This window comes from Peromyscus eremicus, chromosome 11, assembly GCF_949786415.1.
Source record: "Peromyscus eremicus chromosome 11, PerEre_H2_v1, whole genome shotgun sequence".
NCBI classification, from domain to species: Eukaryota; Metazoa; Chordata; class Mammalia; order Rodentia; family Cricetidae; genus Peromyscus; species Peromyscus eremicus.
Window position 1 is genome coordinate 74,454,003 of NC_081427.1, and position 23,344 is coordinate 74,477,346.

Here is a 23,344-nt window from a genome sequence, read left to right on the forward strand (position 1 = left end):
ATTAATGGTAGCTAAATGGTGGGTTTTAAAAAAAAAAAAAAAAGAGAAAACACATTGTAATTCTAGAATCAAATGTAGCAAATAACAATGAAATACCAGTCCTTGGAGAAATTAGTTTTAATTTAACTCAATTTTCTACAGTTTTATAATGTTTATTTGTTTCAAATTAACTTTGTTTTAAGAATATTGTTTAACATTAATATTAAAGGAGAAGGTTAAAAAAAAGATGATCTCAAGTTTGGCAGAAAATAACCTGCATGTGTACATTTTAATGCAAAAAAGAAGATCTGAATCGATATTAAAGACATTTTTACCGCCCCAATTTCCAGAAGACTCAGGTTCGAGACTTGGCAAAATAATCCAAAGGTCACCACTTGAATATGGGCTGGAGCAAAGGCCAAACACACCATGAGGAGTGATCTTCAGTACACAAATCCTAAGTGAATGCATTTTCTAAACCAAAAATTGGTCACATAATCTAAAGGGGAAGGAGGTAACCTCGCGAAGCCCATGGCACCTCCAGAGAGCAGGTGGACGGCAGCGGCTGTGACACACAGGCAGATGGCAGCAGCTCAGTCGCAGGAGGAAACAGAAGGACGTGGGCACCAGGCTGCACAGCTACCTCCTGCAGAGCATCTCCAGCCGCCTGTGGGTCAGGCTATAAACACTGGATTGCTTGGGAGGAGGGCAAGGAAGAAATAAGCAGAGGACTATGTGTGTTCAGGTCTGTACAGGAGTTAGACTGCCTCAGGCTCCATCCGAAGGCGGAGTTCTGATCCCTCCCATCCCAAGGTTTTTGACTGTGATTACAATGTTCCACTACAATTGGGAAATACCAGGTTACAGTTCTGTCTAAGAAAATAACTCTGAAGTACAATTTAATTAAAAGGTATTATCAGTTCATATGATTTCAGAAAATAATACAATGAGCCTGCTGGCTTAGAAAAAAACATATACTAAATTATATTGCCACATACCTCTGTACAATAAATGTTTACATCTGAAAAAAAATTGTGGAGACAAGATCTCATTATGCAGTTTGGGCTGTCCTGGAATTCTCTATGTAGACCAGACTAATCTGAAATTCAGAGATCTGCCTGCCTCTGCCTCCCAAGGGCAGGTATTAAAGGCATGTAACACCATGCCCACCGGAATATTGAAAACCACAATCCAAAGTAAGTGACATACAGGTTATTTAAATATATAAATTACTTTTTGAAAAAAAATAGGTAACTCTGCTTTTAAGTTTTAAATCCCAACTTAAAAACCATGTCTCATATTGGTAATATGAAAAAAGAAGATATTGATTTTTGTTTTATTTCAGGTAGTTCATGTCTTTTCATCATGAAGAAATTGCACGAATAATTAAATATTATCAGCGTCATTTTCAACATATTTTTCATTAATACTTGTTTTTAAATGCAACTAGGTAACTGAGCACTTTAAACTTTACAGACATATTCATTAGCAGTCACATCTTACAAGCATTCATGTAAGGCTCCTTCACTAGGATCTGAGATGGGACTAGCAGACAGACTACAAGAGCACATGTATATTTCACCAAGACTGGGTCTGAAGAACTCTGAAATTTAAAAAAAAAAAAAAATGAAAATTTACTTTTTCATATTATTTGTAAAATGGATACAAAGGCTGAATTGTTAAAGGCAACCTCCAAAAGACACCACATTATACCCGTGCAAATATAAGAAGTAACGGTTAGTGCTGGGCAGTGGTGGCGCACACCTTTAATCCCAGCACTCAGGAGGCAGAGGCAGGCGGATCTCTGAGTTCCAGGGCAGCCAGGGCTACACAGAGAAACCCTGTCTAGGAAAGAACACGAGCAAACAAACAAAAACAAGTAAGGGAGTGAGGGTTTCACCTCCTTAAGGACCAAGTCAGAGATGTCTTTCAGGACAAAAGTAGATCAAGGGTTACTGGAAAGTTACGGCCCTAACGTAAGAAATTCAACTTCTCTAGATTAAAAAAGGAAAAAGGAAAAGCAAGGGATGACTAAAACTGTACCTTTTAATTTATTTGCTTTATTATTTAAAATTTTTTTTTTCAAGATGGATCTCACTGTGTACTGCTGGCTGGTCTGGAACTCACATTGATCCACCCACCTCTGCCTTCTGAGTGCTGGGATTAAAGGCGAGCACCACCGCGCCCAGCTGATACAGCTCTAGTCCTAGACTAGCTGTTCTGGTGAACTCGTCACTGCCTGTCCTACTTTATTCAGTTCTTACGGAGTCTCACAGCCTGAGATTATGATGACGACAGCTTCTTGTTCAGATCCAATGTTCTCTTATCACCGTGAGTTTCAGCGTTCTTCACCAACACCTGTGGGAAATCACAGACAGTTCGGGAAGCGATAGTCAAGGGACACCATCTACAGCAATGCAGCTGTTCACTTTGGCTGTCGTAAATTACTAACCAAAGTTAACGATTGTTCATTAGTAAAAACGTCAGTATCTTGATTGTTATGATTATCAGTTGTGCATAAAATTAAGGGCTCTGCTTGCATCCCTGTCACCTGTAAACCCTGACCCCACAAGAAACGGCTCCACACAGAACTGTCGGATGGCAGCATCCTGTTTACAGCCATGAGTACTGTCTAAGCTCTAGGCTTTGGTTTTGTCAAGAAGCTTTTCATACTTTTCACAAATGCCCCAAGCTGGAAGGGGCAATTCCATCAAATCATTCGGCTGTTTTCTGCTTGTCGGGCATCAAGTACTGTGGAAAGTGTGGGATTTGCTCTTCTTGCAAACTAACAAGACAGAGCCTGACAATTCCAAGTTTCTGCCTGATAACACAGACTCTGGTCAGACAACTGGCTGTGTTGCTAATGGTTCAGCCAGGGGCACAAACACTGACACTTGCCTCCTTGCCCTTCATCCTCCTAGCCTCTCGGGGTGATGTGGATGGGTACATACAGTCCCCCACCTGTGCAGAGAGCTGCATTATGAGAGGAACTTACTCTAGAGACACTACCTGTCCCCAAGGCTGCTCGCTGTAAAAACACCATAAAAAGATTAACTGGAAGAAAGAGCAGTTGGGACCCTATTCATGAGAAACCACCTATGCATTTGCTAGGTAAGGGTTTTGAATTAGCACCTCTCAATTGTAAACCTCTGTCTATCTCGTAAATGACTTTCATATCCGTCATGCTGTGAAGACACAGGTAACAGAAAGAACAGTACCTTTTAGACAAGCTCCTTAACATTTCCCCCTTTTCTTCCACTTAAGAAAGCTTGTAAAACTACACTGATAAATAGACATGTACGTGAGAACAGCTTTTAATCTAAATTGCCAAAAATATGCAATTATTTGTTTTATTTAAATGGCTAAGAGAAAGTTTATTCTGGAGCCAAATATGTTTATTCTTGGAGCATGCCCAAGTACTCAGATTTAGGTTACCTTAAATTCCATGCCCCAACATGGCTAACAATTTCAAGCTATTTTTTTACAATAACAGAATAGAGAAAGTCATAAATCAAAGCACCTAAAACACATTGATGGAAGTATAAATTCTATTCACTATTAAATGTGGGGGTGAGGTGAATGTGGATACATGTGGATGTCACAAGAAACTCTCAGTAGTCACTTTTCCTTCCACAGTGGGCTGGAGGGATCCAAGTCTGGCTTTCGCGACAAGCGCGGTACCTGATACTATCTCGATAGCCTCTCCTATGCTGTTCTTTAGAACACAGCTCACAACTGGCCCTGAGAGAGTTTTAAACTAATGTCTTCTACCCTCAGTACTAGGCATTAATTTGGATTTTGAACTCTAAATGGTTACTCAAAGAAAACTTAGTATGTCTTCTTGCTGAATCTATACTTAACTATTTTTAAGCATAGCTTTAATACCTTGGTTTTCATGCCAAAGAATCTCAGCTTTCAATATTATAACACCAAGGTGAGAATTTTATAACAATTGTATGTAAAACACTAACTAACTACATTAAACCTTCAAACCATGAACATAACTATTTATCTACTTTCAGCAGATGCAACATTAATCGTAGTATTTTGGCCAAAGAATTCGATATTCATCTTTTAAAATTTCACTAAGATTAGGGTAAGTTTGAAAAGATAACTCTAGTATTTTAAATAAAGTTAACAGCTTACGTCAATGAGCTCATAGTCATTTTTCGCATAGAGGTGTCTTAAAAGGTACCAGCGTGCAGTTGATACAATTGAGGTGGGATAACCAGGCTGATACACCACTCTCTCCAAGAGTCGCCGTGTCTCTCTAGAAGAAAGACATTTACAATTACTGCAGAGCATTTAAGTTATTATGATGGATTTTATATATTAGTCTCACACATTCATTTGAAAATCTTGTCTGATTACTTTATGATTTTTTTTTTTAGTTCTCAAAACATTTTTAATATAATACAAACAGCAAACATTCATAATACTTCAGACAAGTAATTATGATCATTAGACAGGCTATGATATGAAAGATTTATGCTGACTCCTTTAACTCATATCACAAAATAAAGTAACTTTTTGAATGTACAATAATAGAAAAAGTACAAATAGCCTTGAATAATACATTTTTTCTTGAAAGAAGGGTCATAATTTGTGTAATTTAAAGAACATGCATTTTATTTTCAAAATTTAGTATTTCATATACCATAATGTTTGTCTGTCAATATTTTTCAATGTAAAGTAATGCTAAAACAATCAATAAGAATTTATACCAGAAAGTAACAGATTTCTGCCCTACCATCCTTCTTAAAATTTTATTTTATCACATTTTGGCCCTACATCACTTGGGACTTTTATGTCCTTAAAATGTGCATTGCATTTTTTTTTTTTTTGCAAATTAATATATTTATTTATTTATTATGTATACAGCATGTATGACTGCAGGCCAGAAGAGGGCACCAGATCTCGTTACAGATGGTTGTGAGCCACCATGTGGTTGCTGGGAATTGAACTCAGGACCTCTGGAAAAGCAGTCAGTGCTCTTAACCTCTGAGCCATCTCTCCAGCCGCAAATTAATATATAGTAGTCTCAGTTATGGCTAAAAGGAATGAAAAGCCAATCATATTATTAACATAAAACACTAACCATTAAAGAACTATATCTTTGATAAGCACTACAAGGATATACAGTTAAAATACTACATACAATTAAAATATTACTCAAAAAATCATTAAAACACTGTATTCTACCAATAAAATTCTTCCTTAGTCTCAAGAGGCATTTAGTTTATGGCTGTAGTAATCCTTAAAGATAAGGCTAAGTATGTTTGTGTTGTCATGGATATTCACAACAGTATCACCAGCCAAGCTAATCTTTTCAATGTTAATGACTTCATTGTATTTGAGTTTTAACAAAAATACATGACTTAAATGCATTTTGCTTGTAACTTTATGATTTTTATTGATAAGAAAAATTATTTATTAAATGTTTGTATACACAAAGCACTATGACATTTAGTCATACTTTATATTCACAATCTTATTGCTGTTGTTATTCCTATGGCAGACATGCAAATTAAAGCTCATTTAACATACAGTGAGGAGAAGATTCTAAATTGTATGAACATTTCTGGGTGTTTACCCTGTATCTTTTTTTGACAGTTGCAGAAAAATCAGCCAGGCATGGTGGTGAATGCCTGTAAGCTTAGTTCTGAGACAGTGAGGCAAAATGCTCACAAGGTCCAAGGCAACTTGGGGTACACAGTAAGACCCTATCTCAAAAATTTAGAAAATTCACAGGGAGAAAAAAATATTTAAGTAACCAACTAACCAACCAACTAACCAAACAAATAAATAAACAACCAATAACACAGCCATGATATATAGGAACAAGAAATATATTACTGTATAATAATGTGTAAAATCAAGTTTTTAGTGTTTTCAAGGACATGTACAATATGTGAACTCAACTCATATAATTACAAAATGATTTACAGTTATGTTCTGATTTTTTTTTCTCTCCTAACTTACTAACATTGATGACCCTCAAAACAACTTAGTGGTAGAAATAACATACAACAACTAACTTCAGGACTGCTAAGTAGAAGGATCCTATAAATAGCAATTAGACTGAGCAGAACTGAAGAATTTGTCTTGAAGAAGTCCACGCACAGGATTACATCATAATCACAGTTTCTTCCTAGACTGCATATTTAGGGGCTAATTTTTGAAAACCATAACAATGGTAAGAAAGCATAGGGTTACATGAGAGCTAGCATTCTTATGTAGCTCACAATGTGCATCAACAGGAAGGGCTCATTAGGTAGTTTACAGACAACATTTCTCAGTGAGACTGTCCACATGCACGCACGCACAGAGCTCCCCCATCCCACCTCACCTCTGGCTAGATAAATATTATAAATGCCAGAACCGCTGACCATACTTCAGTCTTACTTGTGAGCGCTGGCTTTTTGAGGGGGGCATATTTATATATATAGTGAGCTCTGTTTCTATAATACCGATTCTGTATTCAGTGTCAGTAATGTTCATTGTTTTAATATGGTTGATGTACTAGAACCATGTTATTTTAAAAAATTTTAAATACTTTCCACTCATATATATGACTTCTAAGTAATGTTCTTCATATTTGAGACCTTCCACCCCAACCTCTAATAATATTTTCAAAATTTTGTTTTACTTCAAATAGCCTTTAACTTTTCTAGACACGAAAGCACATATTTACAAATAGCTCTGTTTTCCTAACATTTGTTAATTTTTCCAGTTTGTTAAATTAGCAAAACTTCTATTAATATAACCTTCAGTCAGGGTCCCTCTGATTTTGTCTGCTTCTAGAATCCACACTACACTGATGGCTTACCCTAAAATAGAAGAAAATAAAAAAACCTCAAGGGTATCTTCATGTGAAATGCTACCATGCCAAACTTGTCATATTCATATCCATGCATCAATTTTTTGTTAAATAAACATGAAATGTTTTCTTCCTCACTGCAATACAGAATAAAATGTTCCGAAAGTAGAAATATGAGGATATCCCAAGGCTTGTTACACTAGTTTATCTCATTATAAATCCTCCCTTGATCATTTCCTAGGAGGCTGTACAGTGAAGTAGGATTTCTAAGCCAAGAAGAAACACGGATTTCTTATACCTTGCTCCCATCTTGCGGTTGAACTGTAACAAAGCTTGCAAGAAGACAGCCAGAGGACAAAAGCAAACTTTCAAGGCCTCGCTTGTGGCCTCTTGAAGCAAGGACGACCAGTGATCACCCGAAACATTAGCCTAAAAAGTGCAAATTAACATTAACTCAAAAGTTTTGACATGTTCACTTTAAAAAAAGCACATAGCTCAGCTCTCACTATGGATCCCCTTCTTGTCTATCATCATACAAATACTACAAAGAGCAAAATTATAATTACTAAAATGATCTAGGATCTGTTCCCTGCCCTTAAGGATCAACAAAACAGGGTACACTGAGATAAGGGAAGATCTCAAAAAGAAGGTATCATTTTATAACAGGAAAACATTGCTAAAAGAAAAATATGCATTATAGATAACAGTCCTATTAACTAGTAATCTTTTCTTTAGTCTACCAAATTTAACATTACCAAACTTTTTAATAATGGTTATGGTGGTTTGAATAGGAATGCCTACCATAGGCTAATAGATTTGAATGCTTGGTCACCATGGAGTGGCACTATTAGGAGGTATAGTCTTGTTGGAGGAAGTGTGTCATTGAGGGTAGGCTTTGAAGTTTCAAATGTCCAAGCAGGCCCAGTGTCTCTCGCTCTTCCTGTTGCCTGCTGATCTAGATGTAGAACTCTCAGCTACTTCTCCAGTACCATGTCTGCCTGCATGCCACCATGCTCCCCATCCTGACAACAAGCTAAACCACTGAAACTGTAAGCAAGCCCCAATTAAATGCTTTCTTTTATAAGAGTTGCCATGGTCATGGCATCTATTCACAGCAATAGAACAATGACTAGGACAGTGGTAAATTTAAGGTATTGCTCTTCAAAAATCATCAGAAAAGAAAACCTGAAATTTAATAATCACAACATAGAATATGCAAAGCAGATGAGAGAAGAACTGAATCGAAGTCATTCATACTGAAAACAAAGAACTGCCATTGCATGGAAGGAACATGCATGTCTATTCCTTGTCACAAACGAGTTTTATAAAAAGTACTGATTCAGAAATAGCCTGAACTTCCTACGAAACAGTAACTGAAAATAAGCGGTAACAAAACTAGGTAAGATGAAAAAGTTACTAAAGCTTTCCTGGGGCTGGAGCGGTAACCCACTTGGTAGTGTGTTTGGCTAGCAGGCATGAAGCGCTGTAATTCATGCTCAGCACCACATAAATGAGACGTGTGGCGCATGCCTGCTATCTAGCAGGTGGACGCAGGAAGCGTAAAAGTTCGAAGTCATCCTCAATGAGATCCCACCTCAAAAACAATCTCAGCAAAACCCCTGTTCCTCAGGCTCTTAGAATCTTTTTGCCCCACCTTTCTGAAATAATCCCTGAACCCTAGGTGTAGGAATTGTGTTTTAGATGAATCAACACTACAGGGTGGGAAGTGGGGTACACAAAGGATGATTAAAAGAAAGGGAAGGAAGGAATTATACAATTATAACCTCAAAAAATAAACATACTAAAAGAGAAAACAAAACAAAAAATCCTTAAATTGTACCAAGATTTCTTAATTACAAGTATCCAGAATATGCATTTTAAAAGTCAAAATAGTTTATTTCACATTTTAATATAACCATATTAAAACAAATACATATAATAAGTATAACAAATACATAGTACATTTCACTTAATTGTAACAAAAATATTAGATCAATAGCCTCTAAGTATAGTGTAAGCAAGAGTAGTTTGTGCAATCAAGGAAGACGACCAATGCTTAATGAATATACAAAAGGATAACGAAGGTTGTTAGACATCTTTTGTACATATGAGAGCAGAAATAAAGCACTGTATATATGTGTGTGTGTGATATATAATTATATGTTACATGCTGAACAAAATTACACCATTTTCCTACTTCCCTTTCCTCTCTCCCTCCCTCTCACACACCCCCTCGCTCTCTCCAATTCATAGCCTCCTGTTTTAATTGTTGTTGCATATATGCATATGAACACAACTACCAGCACAGCATGACAGCCTGACAGCAGTGCAGCAGTGGTGCACACACCTTGGCAGTGTCCAGCAGCTCTCACTGGACTGGTCTCAGTGGACTTAAGGCCTGCTCAACAAGAGGCAAACCTACACCTGGGACTGGAAATTTAGCCACTTACTTGAGACTAGTAAGGTGCCAGCCACTTTACTACACCAGCACAATCCCTAAATTGTAAACATTTTTGCTTGTACTCACAGAGAAGTTTAGTTCTTACCCCTTCATCAAAGAAAATTCTCCTTACAACAGATGGACACCACTGCAGAAAACCCCAACAGATCTAACTGCAGAGAACAAGGGACTCTGTGGTGCCCAACCCCAACCGATGCATCTATAAAACAGTAACTCATGTCCTTTTACAAACTAGAAACAGAGAGATGATTCTGTGGATAAGGTACTTGTTGTGCAAGTGTAAGGACCTGAGCTCACCTCTCTAGCACTTATGTTAAGGCTGGGTGAGGTGCAGGTGAGGTGGAGCCTGATGGCAAGCCTGTAATCTCAGCACTAGGGAGGCAGAGACAGGACGGGGAGGGCAAGCTGGGTAGCTGGACTAACGGACTGGTGCTTCCTGGTTCCAATTACCTTGGCAGGTAACGTGGAAATAGACCGAGAAAGAAACTCAACACTGACTTCTGACCTCTACATATGTGTGCACACATCCACACCCACACATGTGAACACACACACACACACACACACACACACACACACACACACACACACGAAACTCTCACCAGTACTTTCCAAAATACACTCTCTAAATTCTAAGAAATCAAATCTTCCGTTTACACATATTCAACAACATAATCAGAGTGTACTTTTGGTTTCATCTCCTCAGCTCTTTAAAATTAATTATTGAGCTGAGAGTAGTGTTTCATGCCTTTAATCCCAACACTTGAGAAGCCGAAGCTGGTGGATCTTTGAATTCAAGGCCGGCCAGGGATACATAGTGAGACTCTGTCCAAACAAACAAACAAAATAATAATAATGACAATAATAATACTTACTATAGACTTTTTCTCTCTTTTCTGTATATAAGTAATATGGAGGAAGAGAAGACCTACCAAGGGAGGGGAAATAGAATAGATAAGTAGGGAAAAACAAGGGGGCACTGGAGCAGGAGGATGAAAGAGATGGAAGAGAGGAGCAAGGAAGGGAATAAGGAAAGGGACAGCTAACACATCATTAGAGGGTTATAAAGAAAGCTACTACTGTAAGAGCATCCTAAAAATATACACATATAAAAGAAATCCAAATGGAATCACCAAGTAATAGGTGAGGCAATGACTCAACTAGACATCTTTTGCCACCAAGTGAAAACCTCCACTGCTAGGAATGGGTTACATCTAGTTGAGTTGTTAGCCAAATGGGCCCAATGGGAACTCTCAAACATCTCAGACTATTGACAAGCTATTAGTTGCTCTCCATAGACTGAGTAAAGCTCTATTGTGGAAGATAACACTTATCTATCTCATTGAACACAGAGAAGTTGAGCTGGTGCCTAACTAGAGCCTTCACCCCTATTGACTAGTGTACATGGTACTGAAAGGTAAATATCAAGCCAGCTACAAGTCCTGAGATCTACAATGGTAACCTGCCTGAATGATATGCTGATGCAATAATGGCACAAATATGTGAGTAACCAACCACCATCTGACTGAATTTAAGGTCCTCTCTATGACATGGAACACTGCTCAGGTGGTCAAGGACTCAAGATTAGATAGGCCATGGGCCTAGGGGAAAACAAATACTATTTTTTTCTTAAATAACAGCAATAAAATGACTCCTAATGACATTATTTTGATACACTCATAGATCAGTGCCCTGACCGGCCATTATCTGAGAAGCTTCCTCTTGCAGCAGATGGGAACAAATATAGAGACAATGTGCATAGAGTGAGAGACTTTGGAACACTCAGTCCTAAACAGGGTATCTTTATCAACCTCCTCCCCTCAGGGTTCAGGAAATATGTAGAAGAAGAAACCAAAAGATTCTGAGAGCCAGAGGGGATGGATGACTCCAAGAAAACAGTGTCTTCCATATACAATAGGACTGACTCACATATGAACTCACAGACTGTGTGGCATAGGGATTGCATAGGATCAAGCTAAATGGGGTCCCAACACTGAGAAGGGAAAGTAGACATGAGCTCCCCTCCCTAACCCAGAAGCTATCTCCAACTGACATCTGCTTGCTAAGGAAACCTTAGTTTCCTCCAACAGATAAAATTCACTGGGTATATTAATCATACTTCAGGGTAGGTCTCATGCCCAGGAATAGATGGCCAACACAACATAAATTCAATGATGTTTTTGTAGACTTTTTGTGTCATATTGTTGTTTGGGCATTTTTTTGTCTTACTGTCTTTTGCTTGCATATTATGTTTCCAATTTTGTGTTTTTATGGGTTTTATTTGTGTGTGTTTGTGTGTATGTGTTTCTTGTGCCTTTTCTTTTAATTCTGTTTTGTTTTACTTATCTATTTTCTAAAGAGAGAGAGAAAGTCATGGAATTGGGTGGGTGGTTGGGTGAAGAGCTGGAAGGAGCTCGGGGAGGGGAACTGTACTCAGAATATACTGTATGAAAACATTATTAAAAAACTATAATAATAATAATAAAATTATAAACTTTTTCTGTCTCTGTATATAAGTTATAGTAGGACTCATGACTCACATCATCTTATACACATTCATTAACTATCTAAATAAAGTACATTCTATGTATCAAATAGTTCAATTACTATGCAAGGACATTATCCACAGTCTCTCAAGACCCTCTCATTGAGGTTCAGCAAAGCCATGATGGCATGCTGTCCCTCCACTGGACTCCTGTACCTTCATGCTAACTGTATTTCCAGGTGTAGTCAACAATCAACCAGCTCCCAAATAAAGACACTGAGACTTATTATTAATTATGAATGCTCAGCCTTAACTTAGGCTAGCTCCACTAGCTCTTTTAACTTAACCTAACCTATTTCTAGTCATCTACACTTTGCCTTGGGGCTTTTTACCTTTCTTTCATTCTGTATGTCCTACTTTCCAGCTTCCTCCTTGTCTGGCTGGCTGGCCAGCCCCTGGCATCTCCTTTTCTTTCTTTTCCAAGCCTCAATTCCTTCTCCTACGTACTCTCACTGCCTGGAAGTTCCACCAATACCTTCTTCCCTTGCTAGTGGCCATTCTGATTTTGTGAGACCAATCAGGTCTCACAGGCAGGCAAGGTAAAACAGCAACACATCTTTACATAGCTAAACAAATATTCTGCAATATCCAGGCCCTTAGTAAATTTTTAGAAGTTTACATCTGGCAAGTATTCTAGTAAGGAATGACACGAGGCTCTCCAGGCCTGAGAGATTTTAAAGCTGTTTTCCTTAGGCTAGCTTTCTCAGACTTTCAACTTCAGGAGTAGATGCCCATCGAGCCACACAACCCACAGGTCTCAGCACAAAAATGAAAGTATTCACAAATTATTAAAAATTTGTAGAGGACAAGTGCAAAGCATTAAATCCAGTGTGGAACCCTGTGTGGTGGCATGGGACACATGCCCATTAGCACACCCCTGCAGAAGCTTCTCCCTTGTGATAGGGTTAAATCCCAACAAATCCATTGCAAGTGGATAATATCATAAAGTCAAAATGCATTTAACCTACCACACACTATAGCTTAGCAGCACAGCACAGCACTGGCTCATTAGCACACAGCAGAAATGGAAACTATGCCTTGCTGCCACTGTGCACACCCAAGAGACTTACAGCCTCCATCACTAGCCCAGGAAAGAGCTAACAGAATGTGAATACAAGTTCAGTGTCTCTCTAGGCAGGCATTCCTACCCACCTTGAAATTCAACAACCGTTGGCCACTTTCTCCTAGAAGCAGGAAGTCACTTCCAAAAACACCAGCAAGTTCCTGTTCCATATTACAACCTTACACTGGAGAACCGACAGCCTCTGAAACACGCCAGTTACCTGTCCAAACACTTTCAAACATGTGCCCAAAGGACAAAAAGACACACACCAAGCATCTGAGGAGCTCTTTATTTTCATGTGTCTTTTGAAATGCCCTATGGTAAAAGCGGGGAGGCAACATCTCAAGTGCAGAATTGTTTTACCTCTCAGTGTGGTTCTTCTGAGGCATTTATACTTTCCTTATGGGCTAACAATCTTCTGTCTCAAAAACATCTTTCCTGGTGATATCTCACTGTGGCATCTGAGTCTAATAGCTTTACTAACTTATTAGTTTAATATCTCTTCACACATTATCACACATACAACCTAATTTTATTTTATTTTATTTTATTTTTATTTATTTTTTTTTTGGCTTTTTCGAGACAGGGTTTCTCTGTGTAGCTTTGCGCCTTTCCTGGAACTCACTTGGTAGCCCAGGCTGGCCTCGAACTCACAGAGATCCTCCTGGCTCTGCCTCCCGAATGCTGGGATTAAAGGCGTGCGCCACCACCGCCCGGCTTTTTTTTTTTTTTTTTTAAATGCCTGGCAATTTATTTTTATTTCATGTGCATTGGTGTTTTGTCATGTCTGCCAGGTTCCCTGGAATAGGAGTTACAGACAGTTGTGAGCTGCCGTGTGGGTGCTGGGAATTGAACCCAGGTCGTCTGGAAGAGCGGTCAGTGCTCTTAACCACTCAGCCATCTCTCCAGCTACAACCTAATTTTAAAATATCCCACATTCTCCTATCCATGTTTTACTTTATATATGGCATCAATTTTATTTCTTTATAGTAACTATTGGTGTCCAATCTTATAACAAACTAAATTAGTTAGTGCTTTATGGTTTATGTTTACAAACATTTATACATTTATGAATGTTACTTCACTTAACATAATAAATCCACAAGAAGGCAAAGTAGGTGTCAACAGAAAAACAGGAAAAAACGGCGCTGAACTGTTTGAAGAGCTGAAAAGGTCACAGGAAGTAACTGACACAACCAGAACACAGGCTCTGGGAGAAAATGATGTCAGGGTGCAGTGGTTGGGGGCAGGGAAAACATGTGGCTATTACTAACCCCATTCTGATTTATGCATCTCTAAAAGAGGGTTGCTGTAACTACTAAACCAGTAATTGTACAAAGCACTTAGCCTCGTGCTCTGTGCATTTGGTATTGCTATAATTATCATTCATTTCATTCCAAGTGGTTTAATATCTTAGAATTTAAAAATCTAGAATGATATTTATAAGCAACAAATATTAATTCAGGCTAAAAAGTACCGACTGTCCTTGTTTCTATTTACAAGAGTACATCAGAAACCACGTGGCTTCTGTAGTTCAACCACTCCCAAGGGTATAAAGACCCTGATGAAACCTAAAGCTGGAACATGTAAAACAGTATGTCAGTGTCTTATGGTTTCTATTGCTATGAAGAGACACCAGGACCACGGTGACTCTTATAAAGGAAAGCATTTAATTGGGATGATTCACTTACAGTTCAGAGGCTTAGTCCATCATCATCACAACAGGAAGCAAAGCAGCATGCAGGCAGACATGGTGGTGGAGAAGGAGCTGAGAGTTCTTACATCTTGACCCACAGGCAACAGGAAGTCGTCTGAACTAGGCATAGCTTGAGCACAGGAGACCTTAAAGCCCACCTCCACAGTGACACACTTCCTCCAACAAGGCCACACCTCCTAACAGTGCCACTCCCTATGAGCTCACAGGCGACAATTACACTCAGATTACCACAGTTAGATAACCTGTACTGACTGTTTCCACTGCTTCTTTACACCTCAGTCATCTGCTGTTTCTTGTTCACTTGCTCCAGAACCACCTACGCATAACGCACTGGAAAAGCCACAGAGGAAAACAAAACATGGCCCATGGGTCTACATCACCACCAACAGCATTCAAACCCCAAACATCTCTTAACTCTTTTGTTTCTTAATCAAGATACATAAAGTAAGTTAATCATATTTGCATGGAATACTTAGGTAAAACAAGTTATTTCAGGACTGCACAGGACAGTCTCTTCTTACCATAAGCTATATGAATATGATAAAAAATCAAATACTATCAAAAGACATGATTTAAAATTTCTTCCTTATCCCTATTCAAAGTCAGTGTCATTATAGTTTCATGTATCTCTCCACATAATGGTATCTATGCACTGCTGTGCTTGCACAGCTACAAACACACATGGTATATACATCCTGATCCTTAAACATATATGCCAAATACACAGGAGCTCAAATAGGATCATATCAGATAAATTGTTCTGCGGGTTGACTTCACTCTCACGTATATATTTAAAACTTTTCCCTACTGACACATAATACTGTTTAGGTTAATCTATGTATTTGCCTCAGAAAACAGGGTATCAAGTCATAGAGATCTCTAGAAATACCTTGAGGAATGTCAAATTGAATTAAGGAAAAAAGTTAAATCCTGGCATCTTTGTCACAGTAAGTAGCAGACTTTGAATTCTTAAGTTACCAAGAATACACTTGATATAACTCAAGTTTTTTTTTCAGTTTTTTTGTCTTTTTCTTACATTTTATTTTTTTTTATTATTAAGAAATCTTCTATTCATTTTATATACAGATCCACCTCTCCTCCCTCCTCCTGCTCCCCAGCCTTTCCCCCTAACAAATCCCCCATTCCCACCTCCTCCAAGGCAAGGTCTCCCATGGGGAGTCAGCCCAGCCTGGTGCAATCAGTTGAGGCAGGTCCAAGCCCCTCCTTCCTGCACCAAGGCTGTGCAAGGTGTCCCACCATAGGCACTGGGCTCCAAAAAGCCAGTTCATGCACCAGGGACAGATCCCAATCCCACTGCCTGGGGGCCCCCTAACCAGTTCAAGCTAAACAACTGTCTCGCCTATTTAGAGGGCCTAGTCCAGTACCATGGGGGCTCCACAGCCATTGGTCCACATTTCATGTGTTTCCACTAGTTTGGCTGTTCATCTCTGTACGTTTTCCCACCATGATCTCGATGTCCCTTGCTCATAGGATCCCACCTCTTTCTCATTGATTGGACTCCTGGAGCTTGGCCTGGCACCCAGCTGTGGATCTATGCATCTGCTTCTATCAGTATAACTCAACTTTTAAAATTACATTCTTAGATTGTCCCTAAACAGTTAAGAAATTCTGGTGTAGCTGTAGGTTGCTATTGCTCTATGTTCCTCCAGAGCTTAAGGTACAAAGTCCACAAGGGACCACAGCAAAAGCTAATGAAACAATGGGGAAAACGATACAGAGTATCACTATGTAAAAGATTCCAAATTTAAAAAGGAAAAAGGTTCTTTGAAGGAATCACGTTTTCATGATCACAATGATAACATGCTTACCATGCAGACTTCCAACGCTAGCAGTGCTAGCTTCAACAGACTCGAGAGCTTCCCACTCCAACTGCCCTGTTGGGATGCCACTTGTAGGCTCTTTCTGTAACACATCTCTGCAGCACCCATCATTCCTTGGGACTGATACACCTGTGCCAACCACTAAAGAATAGAAAGGAAGACAGATGCAGAGCATTTGAGTTCAGTACACAGTCTGGTTCCCCACTCCCAACACATTCAATCAACTCTAATGAACTTAATTTTTTAATCCAATTATTGTTATGTTCTGTGTCCCCCAAAAGAATGAGGGTAATCACACTGTTTATTCTGCCAGCAACAATTTCCTAGCCATATCAAGCTGAAGTCTAAAGGGTCTGGAAGATGACAAATCAAGAATATCAAATTACAATGCAAAAACTGATAAACTATGAAAATACTAATCAAAAGCAAGTTGTGCAGCTTTAGTGCTATGCAACAATGTAGCCTTTAAGCCAGAAACAGCAAGGTATGAAGTTAATACTGTAACAGCACTCCTTCCAAAGCATTTCTACATGTGCAAATCCTCAACTGTTGTAGAACATTATTTTAAGGTGTGTTACTTTTGTTCATGTGGCATTTCTTTAACTCTGTGAAGCTGTGTTACTGTGCTTGTCTAAAACACCTGATTGTCTAATAAAGAACTGAATGGCCAATAGTGAGGCAGGAGAGAGAAAAAGTCAGGGCTAGCAGGCAGAGAGGATAAATAGTAGGAGAAATGTGGGAGAAAAGAGCTAGGAGTCAGAAAAGGAGGAGGACTCCATGGGCCAGCTACACAGCAAGTCATGGAGTAAGGGTATGATTTACAGAAGTAAGAGAATGGGAAACGCCCAGAGGTAAAAGGTAGATGGGGTAATTTAAGACAAGTAAAGCTGGCTAGAAACTTTACCTTACAGCCAAGCCGAGGCGGGACATTTATAAGTAACAATAAGACTCTGTGTGTGATTTATTTGGGAGCTGGGTAGCGCCCCCCCAAAAAAAGAGCAAAAACAAATGACAACACCCAACAACATAGAATTCATGAGAAAAGTTGACAGAAACCAACAGTAGACAAGTTCAGAGTAACAGGCGATTTTAGCATGCCTATTTCAGTAATCATACTAAGAACCAGAAAAAATAATATTCAGTAAGGAGACAAAAGATAGAAGCAATGACAAGCTTGGTTTACACTACCTACTTCAAGGATGTAATCAACCACCGCAGAACACGTTTGACTTTGTGCTGGGTTACAAAACAAATCTTAAGCCAGGCATGTTAGCTTATGCTATAATCCTAGCACTCTGAAGGCCTCACAAGAGGATCACAAGTTCCAGGACACCGTGAGCTACTACCAAGCCCCTGTCTCAAAAACTATCAGAGACTATATTTCATCAACCACTGGCTTGAAATCATAAAGTTATGTTCTAACTAAATGGAATTATGCTTGAAATCATTAACAGGGAAATACCTAGAATACTCTCATATTAGAAAATTTCCAAGATGCTTCATATAAAAAAAAGACAAAGAAATCCCAATGACAAAGAGCATTTTGAAACAAGTGATGATAGAAAAGCTACATCAGAATGCACATTAGACAGCAGGGATGCTAGATCATCAGGCAAAGCACTCGTGATACAAGTAAAGACTAGAGTTTGGATTCTGAGAGTCCATGTAATAGCCAGGTGGGCACAATATCCACTTGTAACCCGAGTGTCCAAGAAATGAGACAAGAAACACTCAAAGCAAGCTGGCGTGCCAGAGAAGCCAAAACAGTGAGCTCTGGATTCAGTGAGAGACACTGAGCAACTGAAAAAGACAACCAATATTAACCTCAGGGCTCTACATTCATGCATACATACATGTGCATCTGTACACACATGTAAAACTACCACACACACACACACACACACACACACACACACACACACACACACACCAAAAACAAAAAAAACCCACACATACTAAAATAACAAAATTCTGTCTTAAGAAGCTATGGCAGGAAACAAAAATTAAGATGAAACAAACGGCAAAGAAATAGTAAAAAGAAGAAATTAGTTTTTAGAAAATGAAGGACAAAGAAATCAGAACATAGATAAAAAATATTTAGCAAAGACCTTACAGGAATGACTTACAGGCTAATTTCTCTTATGACTCTAGAGTCAAAAGTTCTACACATGCGAGCTGGAGATGGCTCAGCAGTCACTACTGCTCTTGCAGAGGACCTGGGTTTAATTCCCAGCACCCACACAGCAGCCAATATACCTCTGTAACTCCAGTACCAGGGCTCCAATGCCCTCTTCTGGCCTTAGCAGCACCAGGTACACATACATGCAAGTAAAACACCCATATAGAAACATTTCTTAAAAATTCTAAACGTGATATTTGCAAAATGACATCATCATTATATTACATTAATATATCATGACCAAGTGGGACTTAAAAGATTTATTTTTACCTTTCCTGTGTGTATGCGTTTTGCCTGCATGTGCTCATGGGGGTGGGTACACACACGAGAACCCGAGATTGATGGTATGTGCATGCATGTGTTCATGGGGGTGGGTACACACACGAGAACCTGAGACTGATGTCAGGTGTCCCCCTCCATCAGTCTCTACCTTCTCTGCTGAGCCAGGGCCTTTTACTGAACCTGGAGTGCAACGGTTGCCTGGACCGGCTGGCTAGGGAGCCCCAAAGAGCCTCTTGTCTCCACCTCCCCTCTTTATGTGGGTGCTGGGGATCCTGGCTCAGGTCCTCACACTTGCAAGGCAAGAACCGTACCCACTAAGCCATCGCCCCAGCTCAAGAGTCACTGATTGTAAGGGGAAAAACAAAACAAAACTCTCACTAAATTCAGAATCTGCTTAACCAGATTATGATTCAACCACCAATATTAAAAGCTGGCATAAAAATAGCATTGAGAATGCTAATGGGAGCCACAGATGTGAGAAAATGTATATGATAATATATACAATGCCTTTAAATTCACAAAATTTGATGAATTCCAGTGAATCATTTATAATGATTCATGTATCTCATTAACCTCATTTAAGAGCCAATTTAAAATGTATAAAAAGGTGCTTCAAAACGAGTATCTGAAAGGTCAGTAGCACTTGAGAAGTTGCTCAGCATCATTAGTCATCAGGTAAATTAAACACCGAAAGATACTATTACTTACATGTCTAACAAAATGTGAGAGAAGCAGCAATCTAGCAACACCAGCATATGGGATGTTCAAGTGAATGTAAACTGGTACACACATGGGAAAACATAAGATAACTAGGACACACATAGCTCCATTCTGCACAATACCACAAAAGAGCAACAATATGAGATGAAGAAACATTCTAGCCACATTAAACAAAATTTAATTTTCTTAATTACTTAGAACATGGATATAAAAAGCTTGATGTAAAGAAAGTTAAGAATATAGGATTACAATAGTAAAATAAATGTTTAGGAAATCTATACTCAAAATTCTGTCTTTTTAACACTTTCCTGGGCCATGGAAGAAGCAACAATCTGAATATAGTCACTATGGGAACACTATCCTAGGCCATGGTAGAAGTAACACTTTGGATACAGTCACTATGGGAACACCTTCCTGGGCCATGGAAGAAGTAACAGTTTGGATACAGTCACTATGGGAACACTTTCCTGGGCCATGGAAGAAGTAACAATATGAATATAGACAACATGTGCTTCTCTGTATTTTATTAGGAAAAATTAGGGGTACAATGATTACTGTGTATTTTTTATAGCACTCATCAAAGTGAATTAAAGGAGCAGATAAGCTGCTAATGAAAATCTCTAGCTCTAAAATATCCATTTTAATCTTTGAATATCCATTAAAATCTTAGATATTCATACCCATAAAGTAGCTGAGGGAAAACTGTACACATTCCTTCTATAGGCAGAGTTAACACACACACACACACACACGCACACACACAATTATAACGTATGTTGTAGTTTGAATGTAATTGTCCCCATAAACTCATAGGGACTGGCACTATCGGGAGGTGTGGCTTTGTTGCAACAGGTATGATCTTGTAGGAGGAAGTGTGTCACTGTGGGGGTGGGCTTTGAGGCTTCATATATGCTCAAGCCACATCTAGTGTCCCAGTTCACTTCCTGTTGTCTGCCAATAAGGATGTAGGACTCTCAGCTCCCTGCACACCACCATGCTCTTCTCCATGATGATGATAATGGACTAAACCTCTGAAACTGTAAGGTAGCCCCAGTTAAGTGTTTTCCTTTATAAGAGTTGCTATGGTCATGGTTTCTCTTCACAATAGAAACCCCAACTTAGGCATATAATGGTTAATCTTGATTGTCAATTTGAAATTTAAAATTACCATATAAATAAATCTCAGGACATTTCTGTGAGGGAGTATCTAGACTAAGTTAATTGAGATGGGTATACCCAAGCTAAATGTCTTAGAGTTTCTACTGCTGTGATGACCAAAAAGCAAGTTGGGGAGGAAAGGATTTATTTTGTTTACACTTCTATATCACTGTTCACCATTGAAGGAAGCTGATGCAGAGGCTATGAAGGGGTCCTGCTTACTGGCTTGCTCAGCCTGCTTTCATATTGAACCCATGACCACCAGTACAGGGATGGCACCACCCACAATGGGCTGTGAGTAGGACAGGCCCATAGGGTTGAGGAAATTGGCTCAAATCAGTTGCCAAAGCACTACATAATGTACTTCCTTACAAGCCAATCTGGAGTCTGTCTAAGGGCCTAGCAACAGGTGCTGTCAGAGTTCTTGGTTGCTGTCAGAGTTCCTGACAATGAGAGAAGACCATGCAATGCTACCAGACTGTGACACAGCTTGAGTGCTGGGAGGAGGGTAGATAAGGCCTTCCTTGTTATTGAATAAAGGAGTCTGCTATTTGCCTTTAACTGACTCCCAGTGTCTGTGTTGTTGACACCACACCTTCTCACCTCCTCCCCTGAGGGAGCCATTAGGATCCAACAACAGGGCTGGACCTTCCCTCTCCCATCAATCACTAATTAAGAAAACACCTTACACGATTGCCTATAACCTAATCGTTTTTTGTTTGTTTGTTTTTGTTTTTCCAACACAGGGTTTCTCTGTGGAATAGCCCTGGCTGTCCTGGAACTTACTCTGTAGACTAGGCTAGCCTGAAACTCAGAGATCCAACTGTCTCTGCCTCCTGAGTACTGGGATTAAAGGAGTACACCACCACCACCTGGCACCTACAATCCAGTCTTATGAAGGTATTGTCTTAATTGAGGTTTCTTCCTCTCAGGTGACTCTAGTTCTTGTCAAATTGACATAAAACCAGCCAGTACACTAAATATTGACAGCTTCTATTACTGAGGTCCTAAACTGAATTTAAAAAGAGAGAAAATAAGCTTAACTGAGCAGTGGAATTATTGTTCTCTGCTTCCTACATACAAGGTGACCAGCTGCCTCCAGCTCCTGCCACCATGATAGACTGGTAGTTTCTTCTCTGGTACTGAGAAGGAAGAGTGTTTTTTTTATAGAAGGCTTACGATTTCAGAAAGATAAAAGTTCATCGTGGCTAGGAGGCACGGCAACAAGTGGTAAGCATGGAAGCAGAAGCCAGAAACTGAGGTCACATCAGGAAGCAGAGACAGCAAACCAGAAGTGACAGACCAAAGCCAACCCACAGTAACAGACCCCTTCTAGCAAAGCTGCATTTCCTGTATGTCCCCAAACTCCCATCAACTAGAGACTTGTTTTCAAATGCCTGAGTCTATGGGGGGCATTTCTCATCTGAACAACCACATCCCATTCCCTGGCTCCTAAAGGCTCCTGACCATTATAATGCAAAATGCATTTAGTCCAACTCCAAAAGTTCCCATAGTCTCAACACTGTTTAAAAGTCCAAAGTCTCTTCTGAGACTCAAGGTAATCTCTTAATTGTAAACCACTGTAAAATAAAGCAGAATACATTCTTCCAATATATAATGGCACAGCATACACATTCCCATTCCAAACAGGAGGAATGGGGTATAGAGGGAAATACTGAACCAAACAAGACTGAGACACAGCAGGGAAACAACAAATTCTTTAGCTCCATATCTGGCGTCTGGGACTTTAAAGGGCTTAGATGGCTCAGCCCCTTCAGCTCTGTTACTGCTACACACCCCTCCCTCTTAGGCCGGTCTCACTCCCTGTCTGCAGTCTCCTAGATAGCTGTCTCAAAGCTCTGGCATTTTTTACTATCTTGGGAACTCCACTGCAACAGAGGCTTTACACTCATATGGGACCCAAGCAGCAGCTTGGCCACACTGCTGCCATGACAGGCTCCATAAAAACAGCTAAAAAGGAGGCCTGAGTTTCAGTTTACCGGCAGGCAGCACCCAGATCTGTAAGCTGACACCAGCCAGGGAGGGCCAGCATCTAAGGGAAAGTACCTGACATTTCAAACATTCCAACCATTAAATAAGATTAGATTAAGATTCCCAGATGTCCCTGAGCTAGCACACACCTATTCCCCTTTTGCCAAGACACCCCTAGACTATTATCAGCCAATCAGGGTCCTGAACCCTGAAAATCTCCTCACCCACACCCTCTACTATGATAAAAAAAAAAAAAAAAAAAACTCTACCCCACCCAGGTTCGGCGCTCTCTGCTTTCACTGCTGCGTCAGACAGACAGAGAGACCAAGCTCAAGCTTGAAATAAAGGCTCTTTGCTTTTACGTATGGGACTCAGTCTCTGTGGTGGTCTTTTGGGGGTCTCCACGATCCTGGCATAGCAGTTCACATTTCACACCAATGGCTTCCACAGCCTCTTGCCCTCTCAGGGCCTTCAGTCAGGGACACCCCTACTACATGCTGCCTGAGCTCAGCAGCTCTCTGACACTACAGAAGAAAACGGAGAACCCCTTCACTCTTGCATTCTTTGTGCCTCTAACGCCAGTACCA

The 23,344-nt window shown here is 39.6% G+C and overlaps 1 protein-coding gene across 1 annotated transcript in view; it reads right to left on the reverse strand.

Annotated features, from left to right (window-relative positions):
• Positions 1–1,298: 1,298 nt before the first annotated feature.
• Positions 1,299–23,344, reverse strand: part of Skic3 (SKI3 subunit of superkiller complex) — a 107,405-nt gene continuing 85,359 nt past the window's right edge. The window contains exons 39-42 of the mRNA XM_059276585.1: positions 16,415–16,567; positions 7,098–7,228; positions 4,126–4,249; positions 1,299–2,337 (exon numbers count right to left, since the gene is read on the reverse strand). Coding sequence (XP_059132568.1) covers positions 2,263–2,337; positions 4,126–4,249; positions 7,098–7,228; positions 16,415–16,567 — 483 coding nt within the window. The 3' untranslated portion in view covers positions 1,299–2,262. The remainder of the gene's footprint in view (positions 2,338–4,125; positions 4,250–7,097; positions 7,229–16,414; positions 16,568–23,344) is intronic.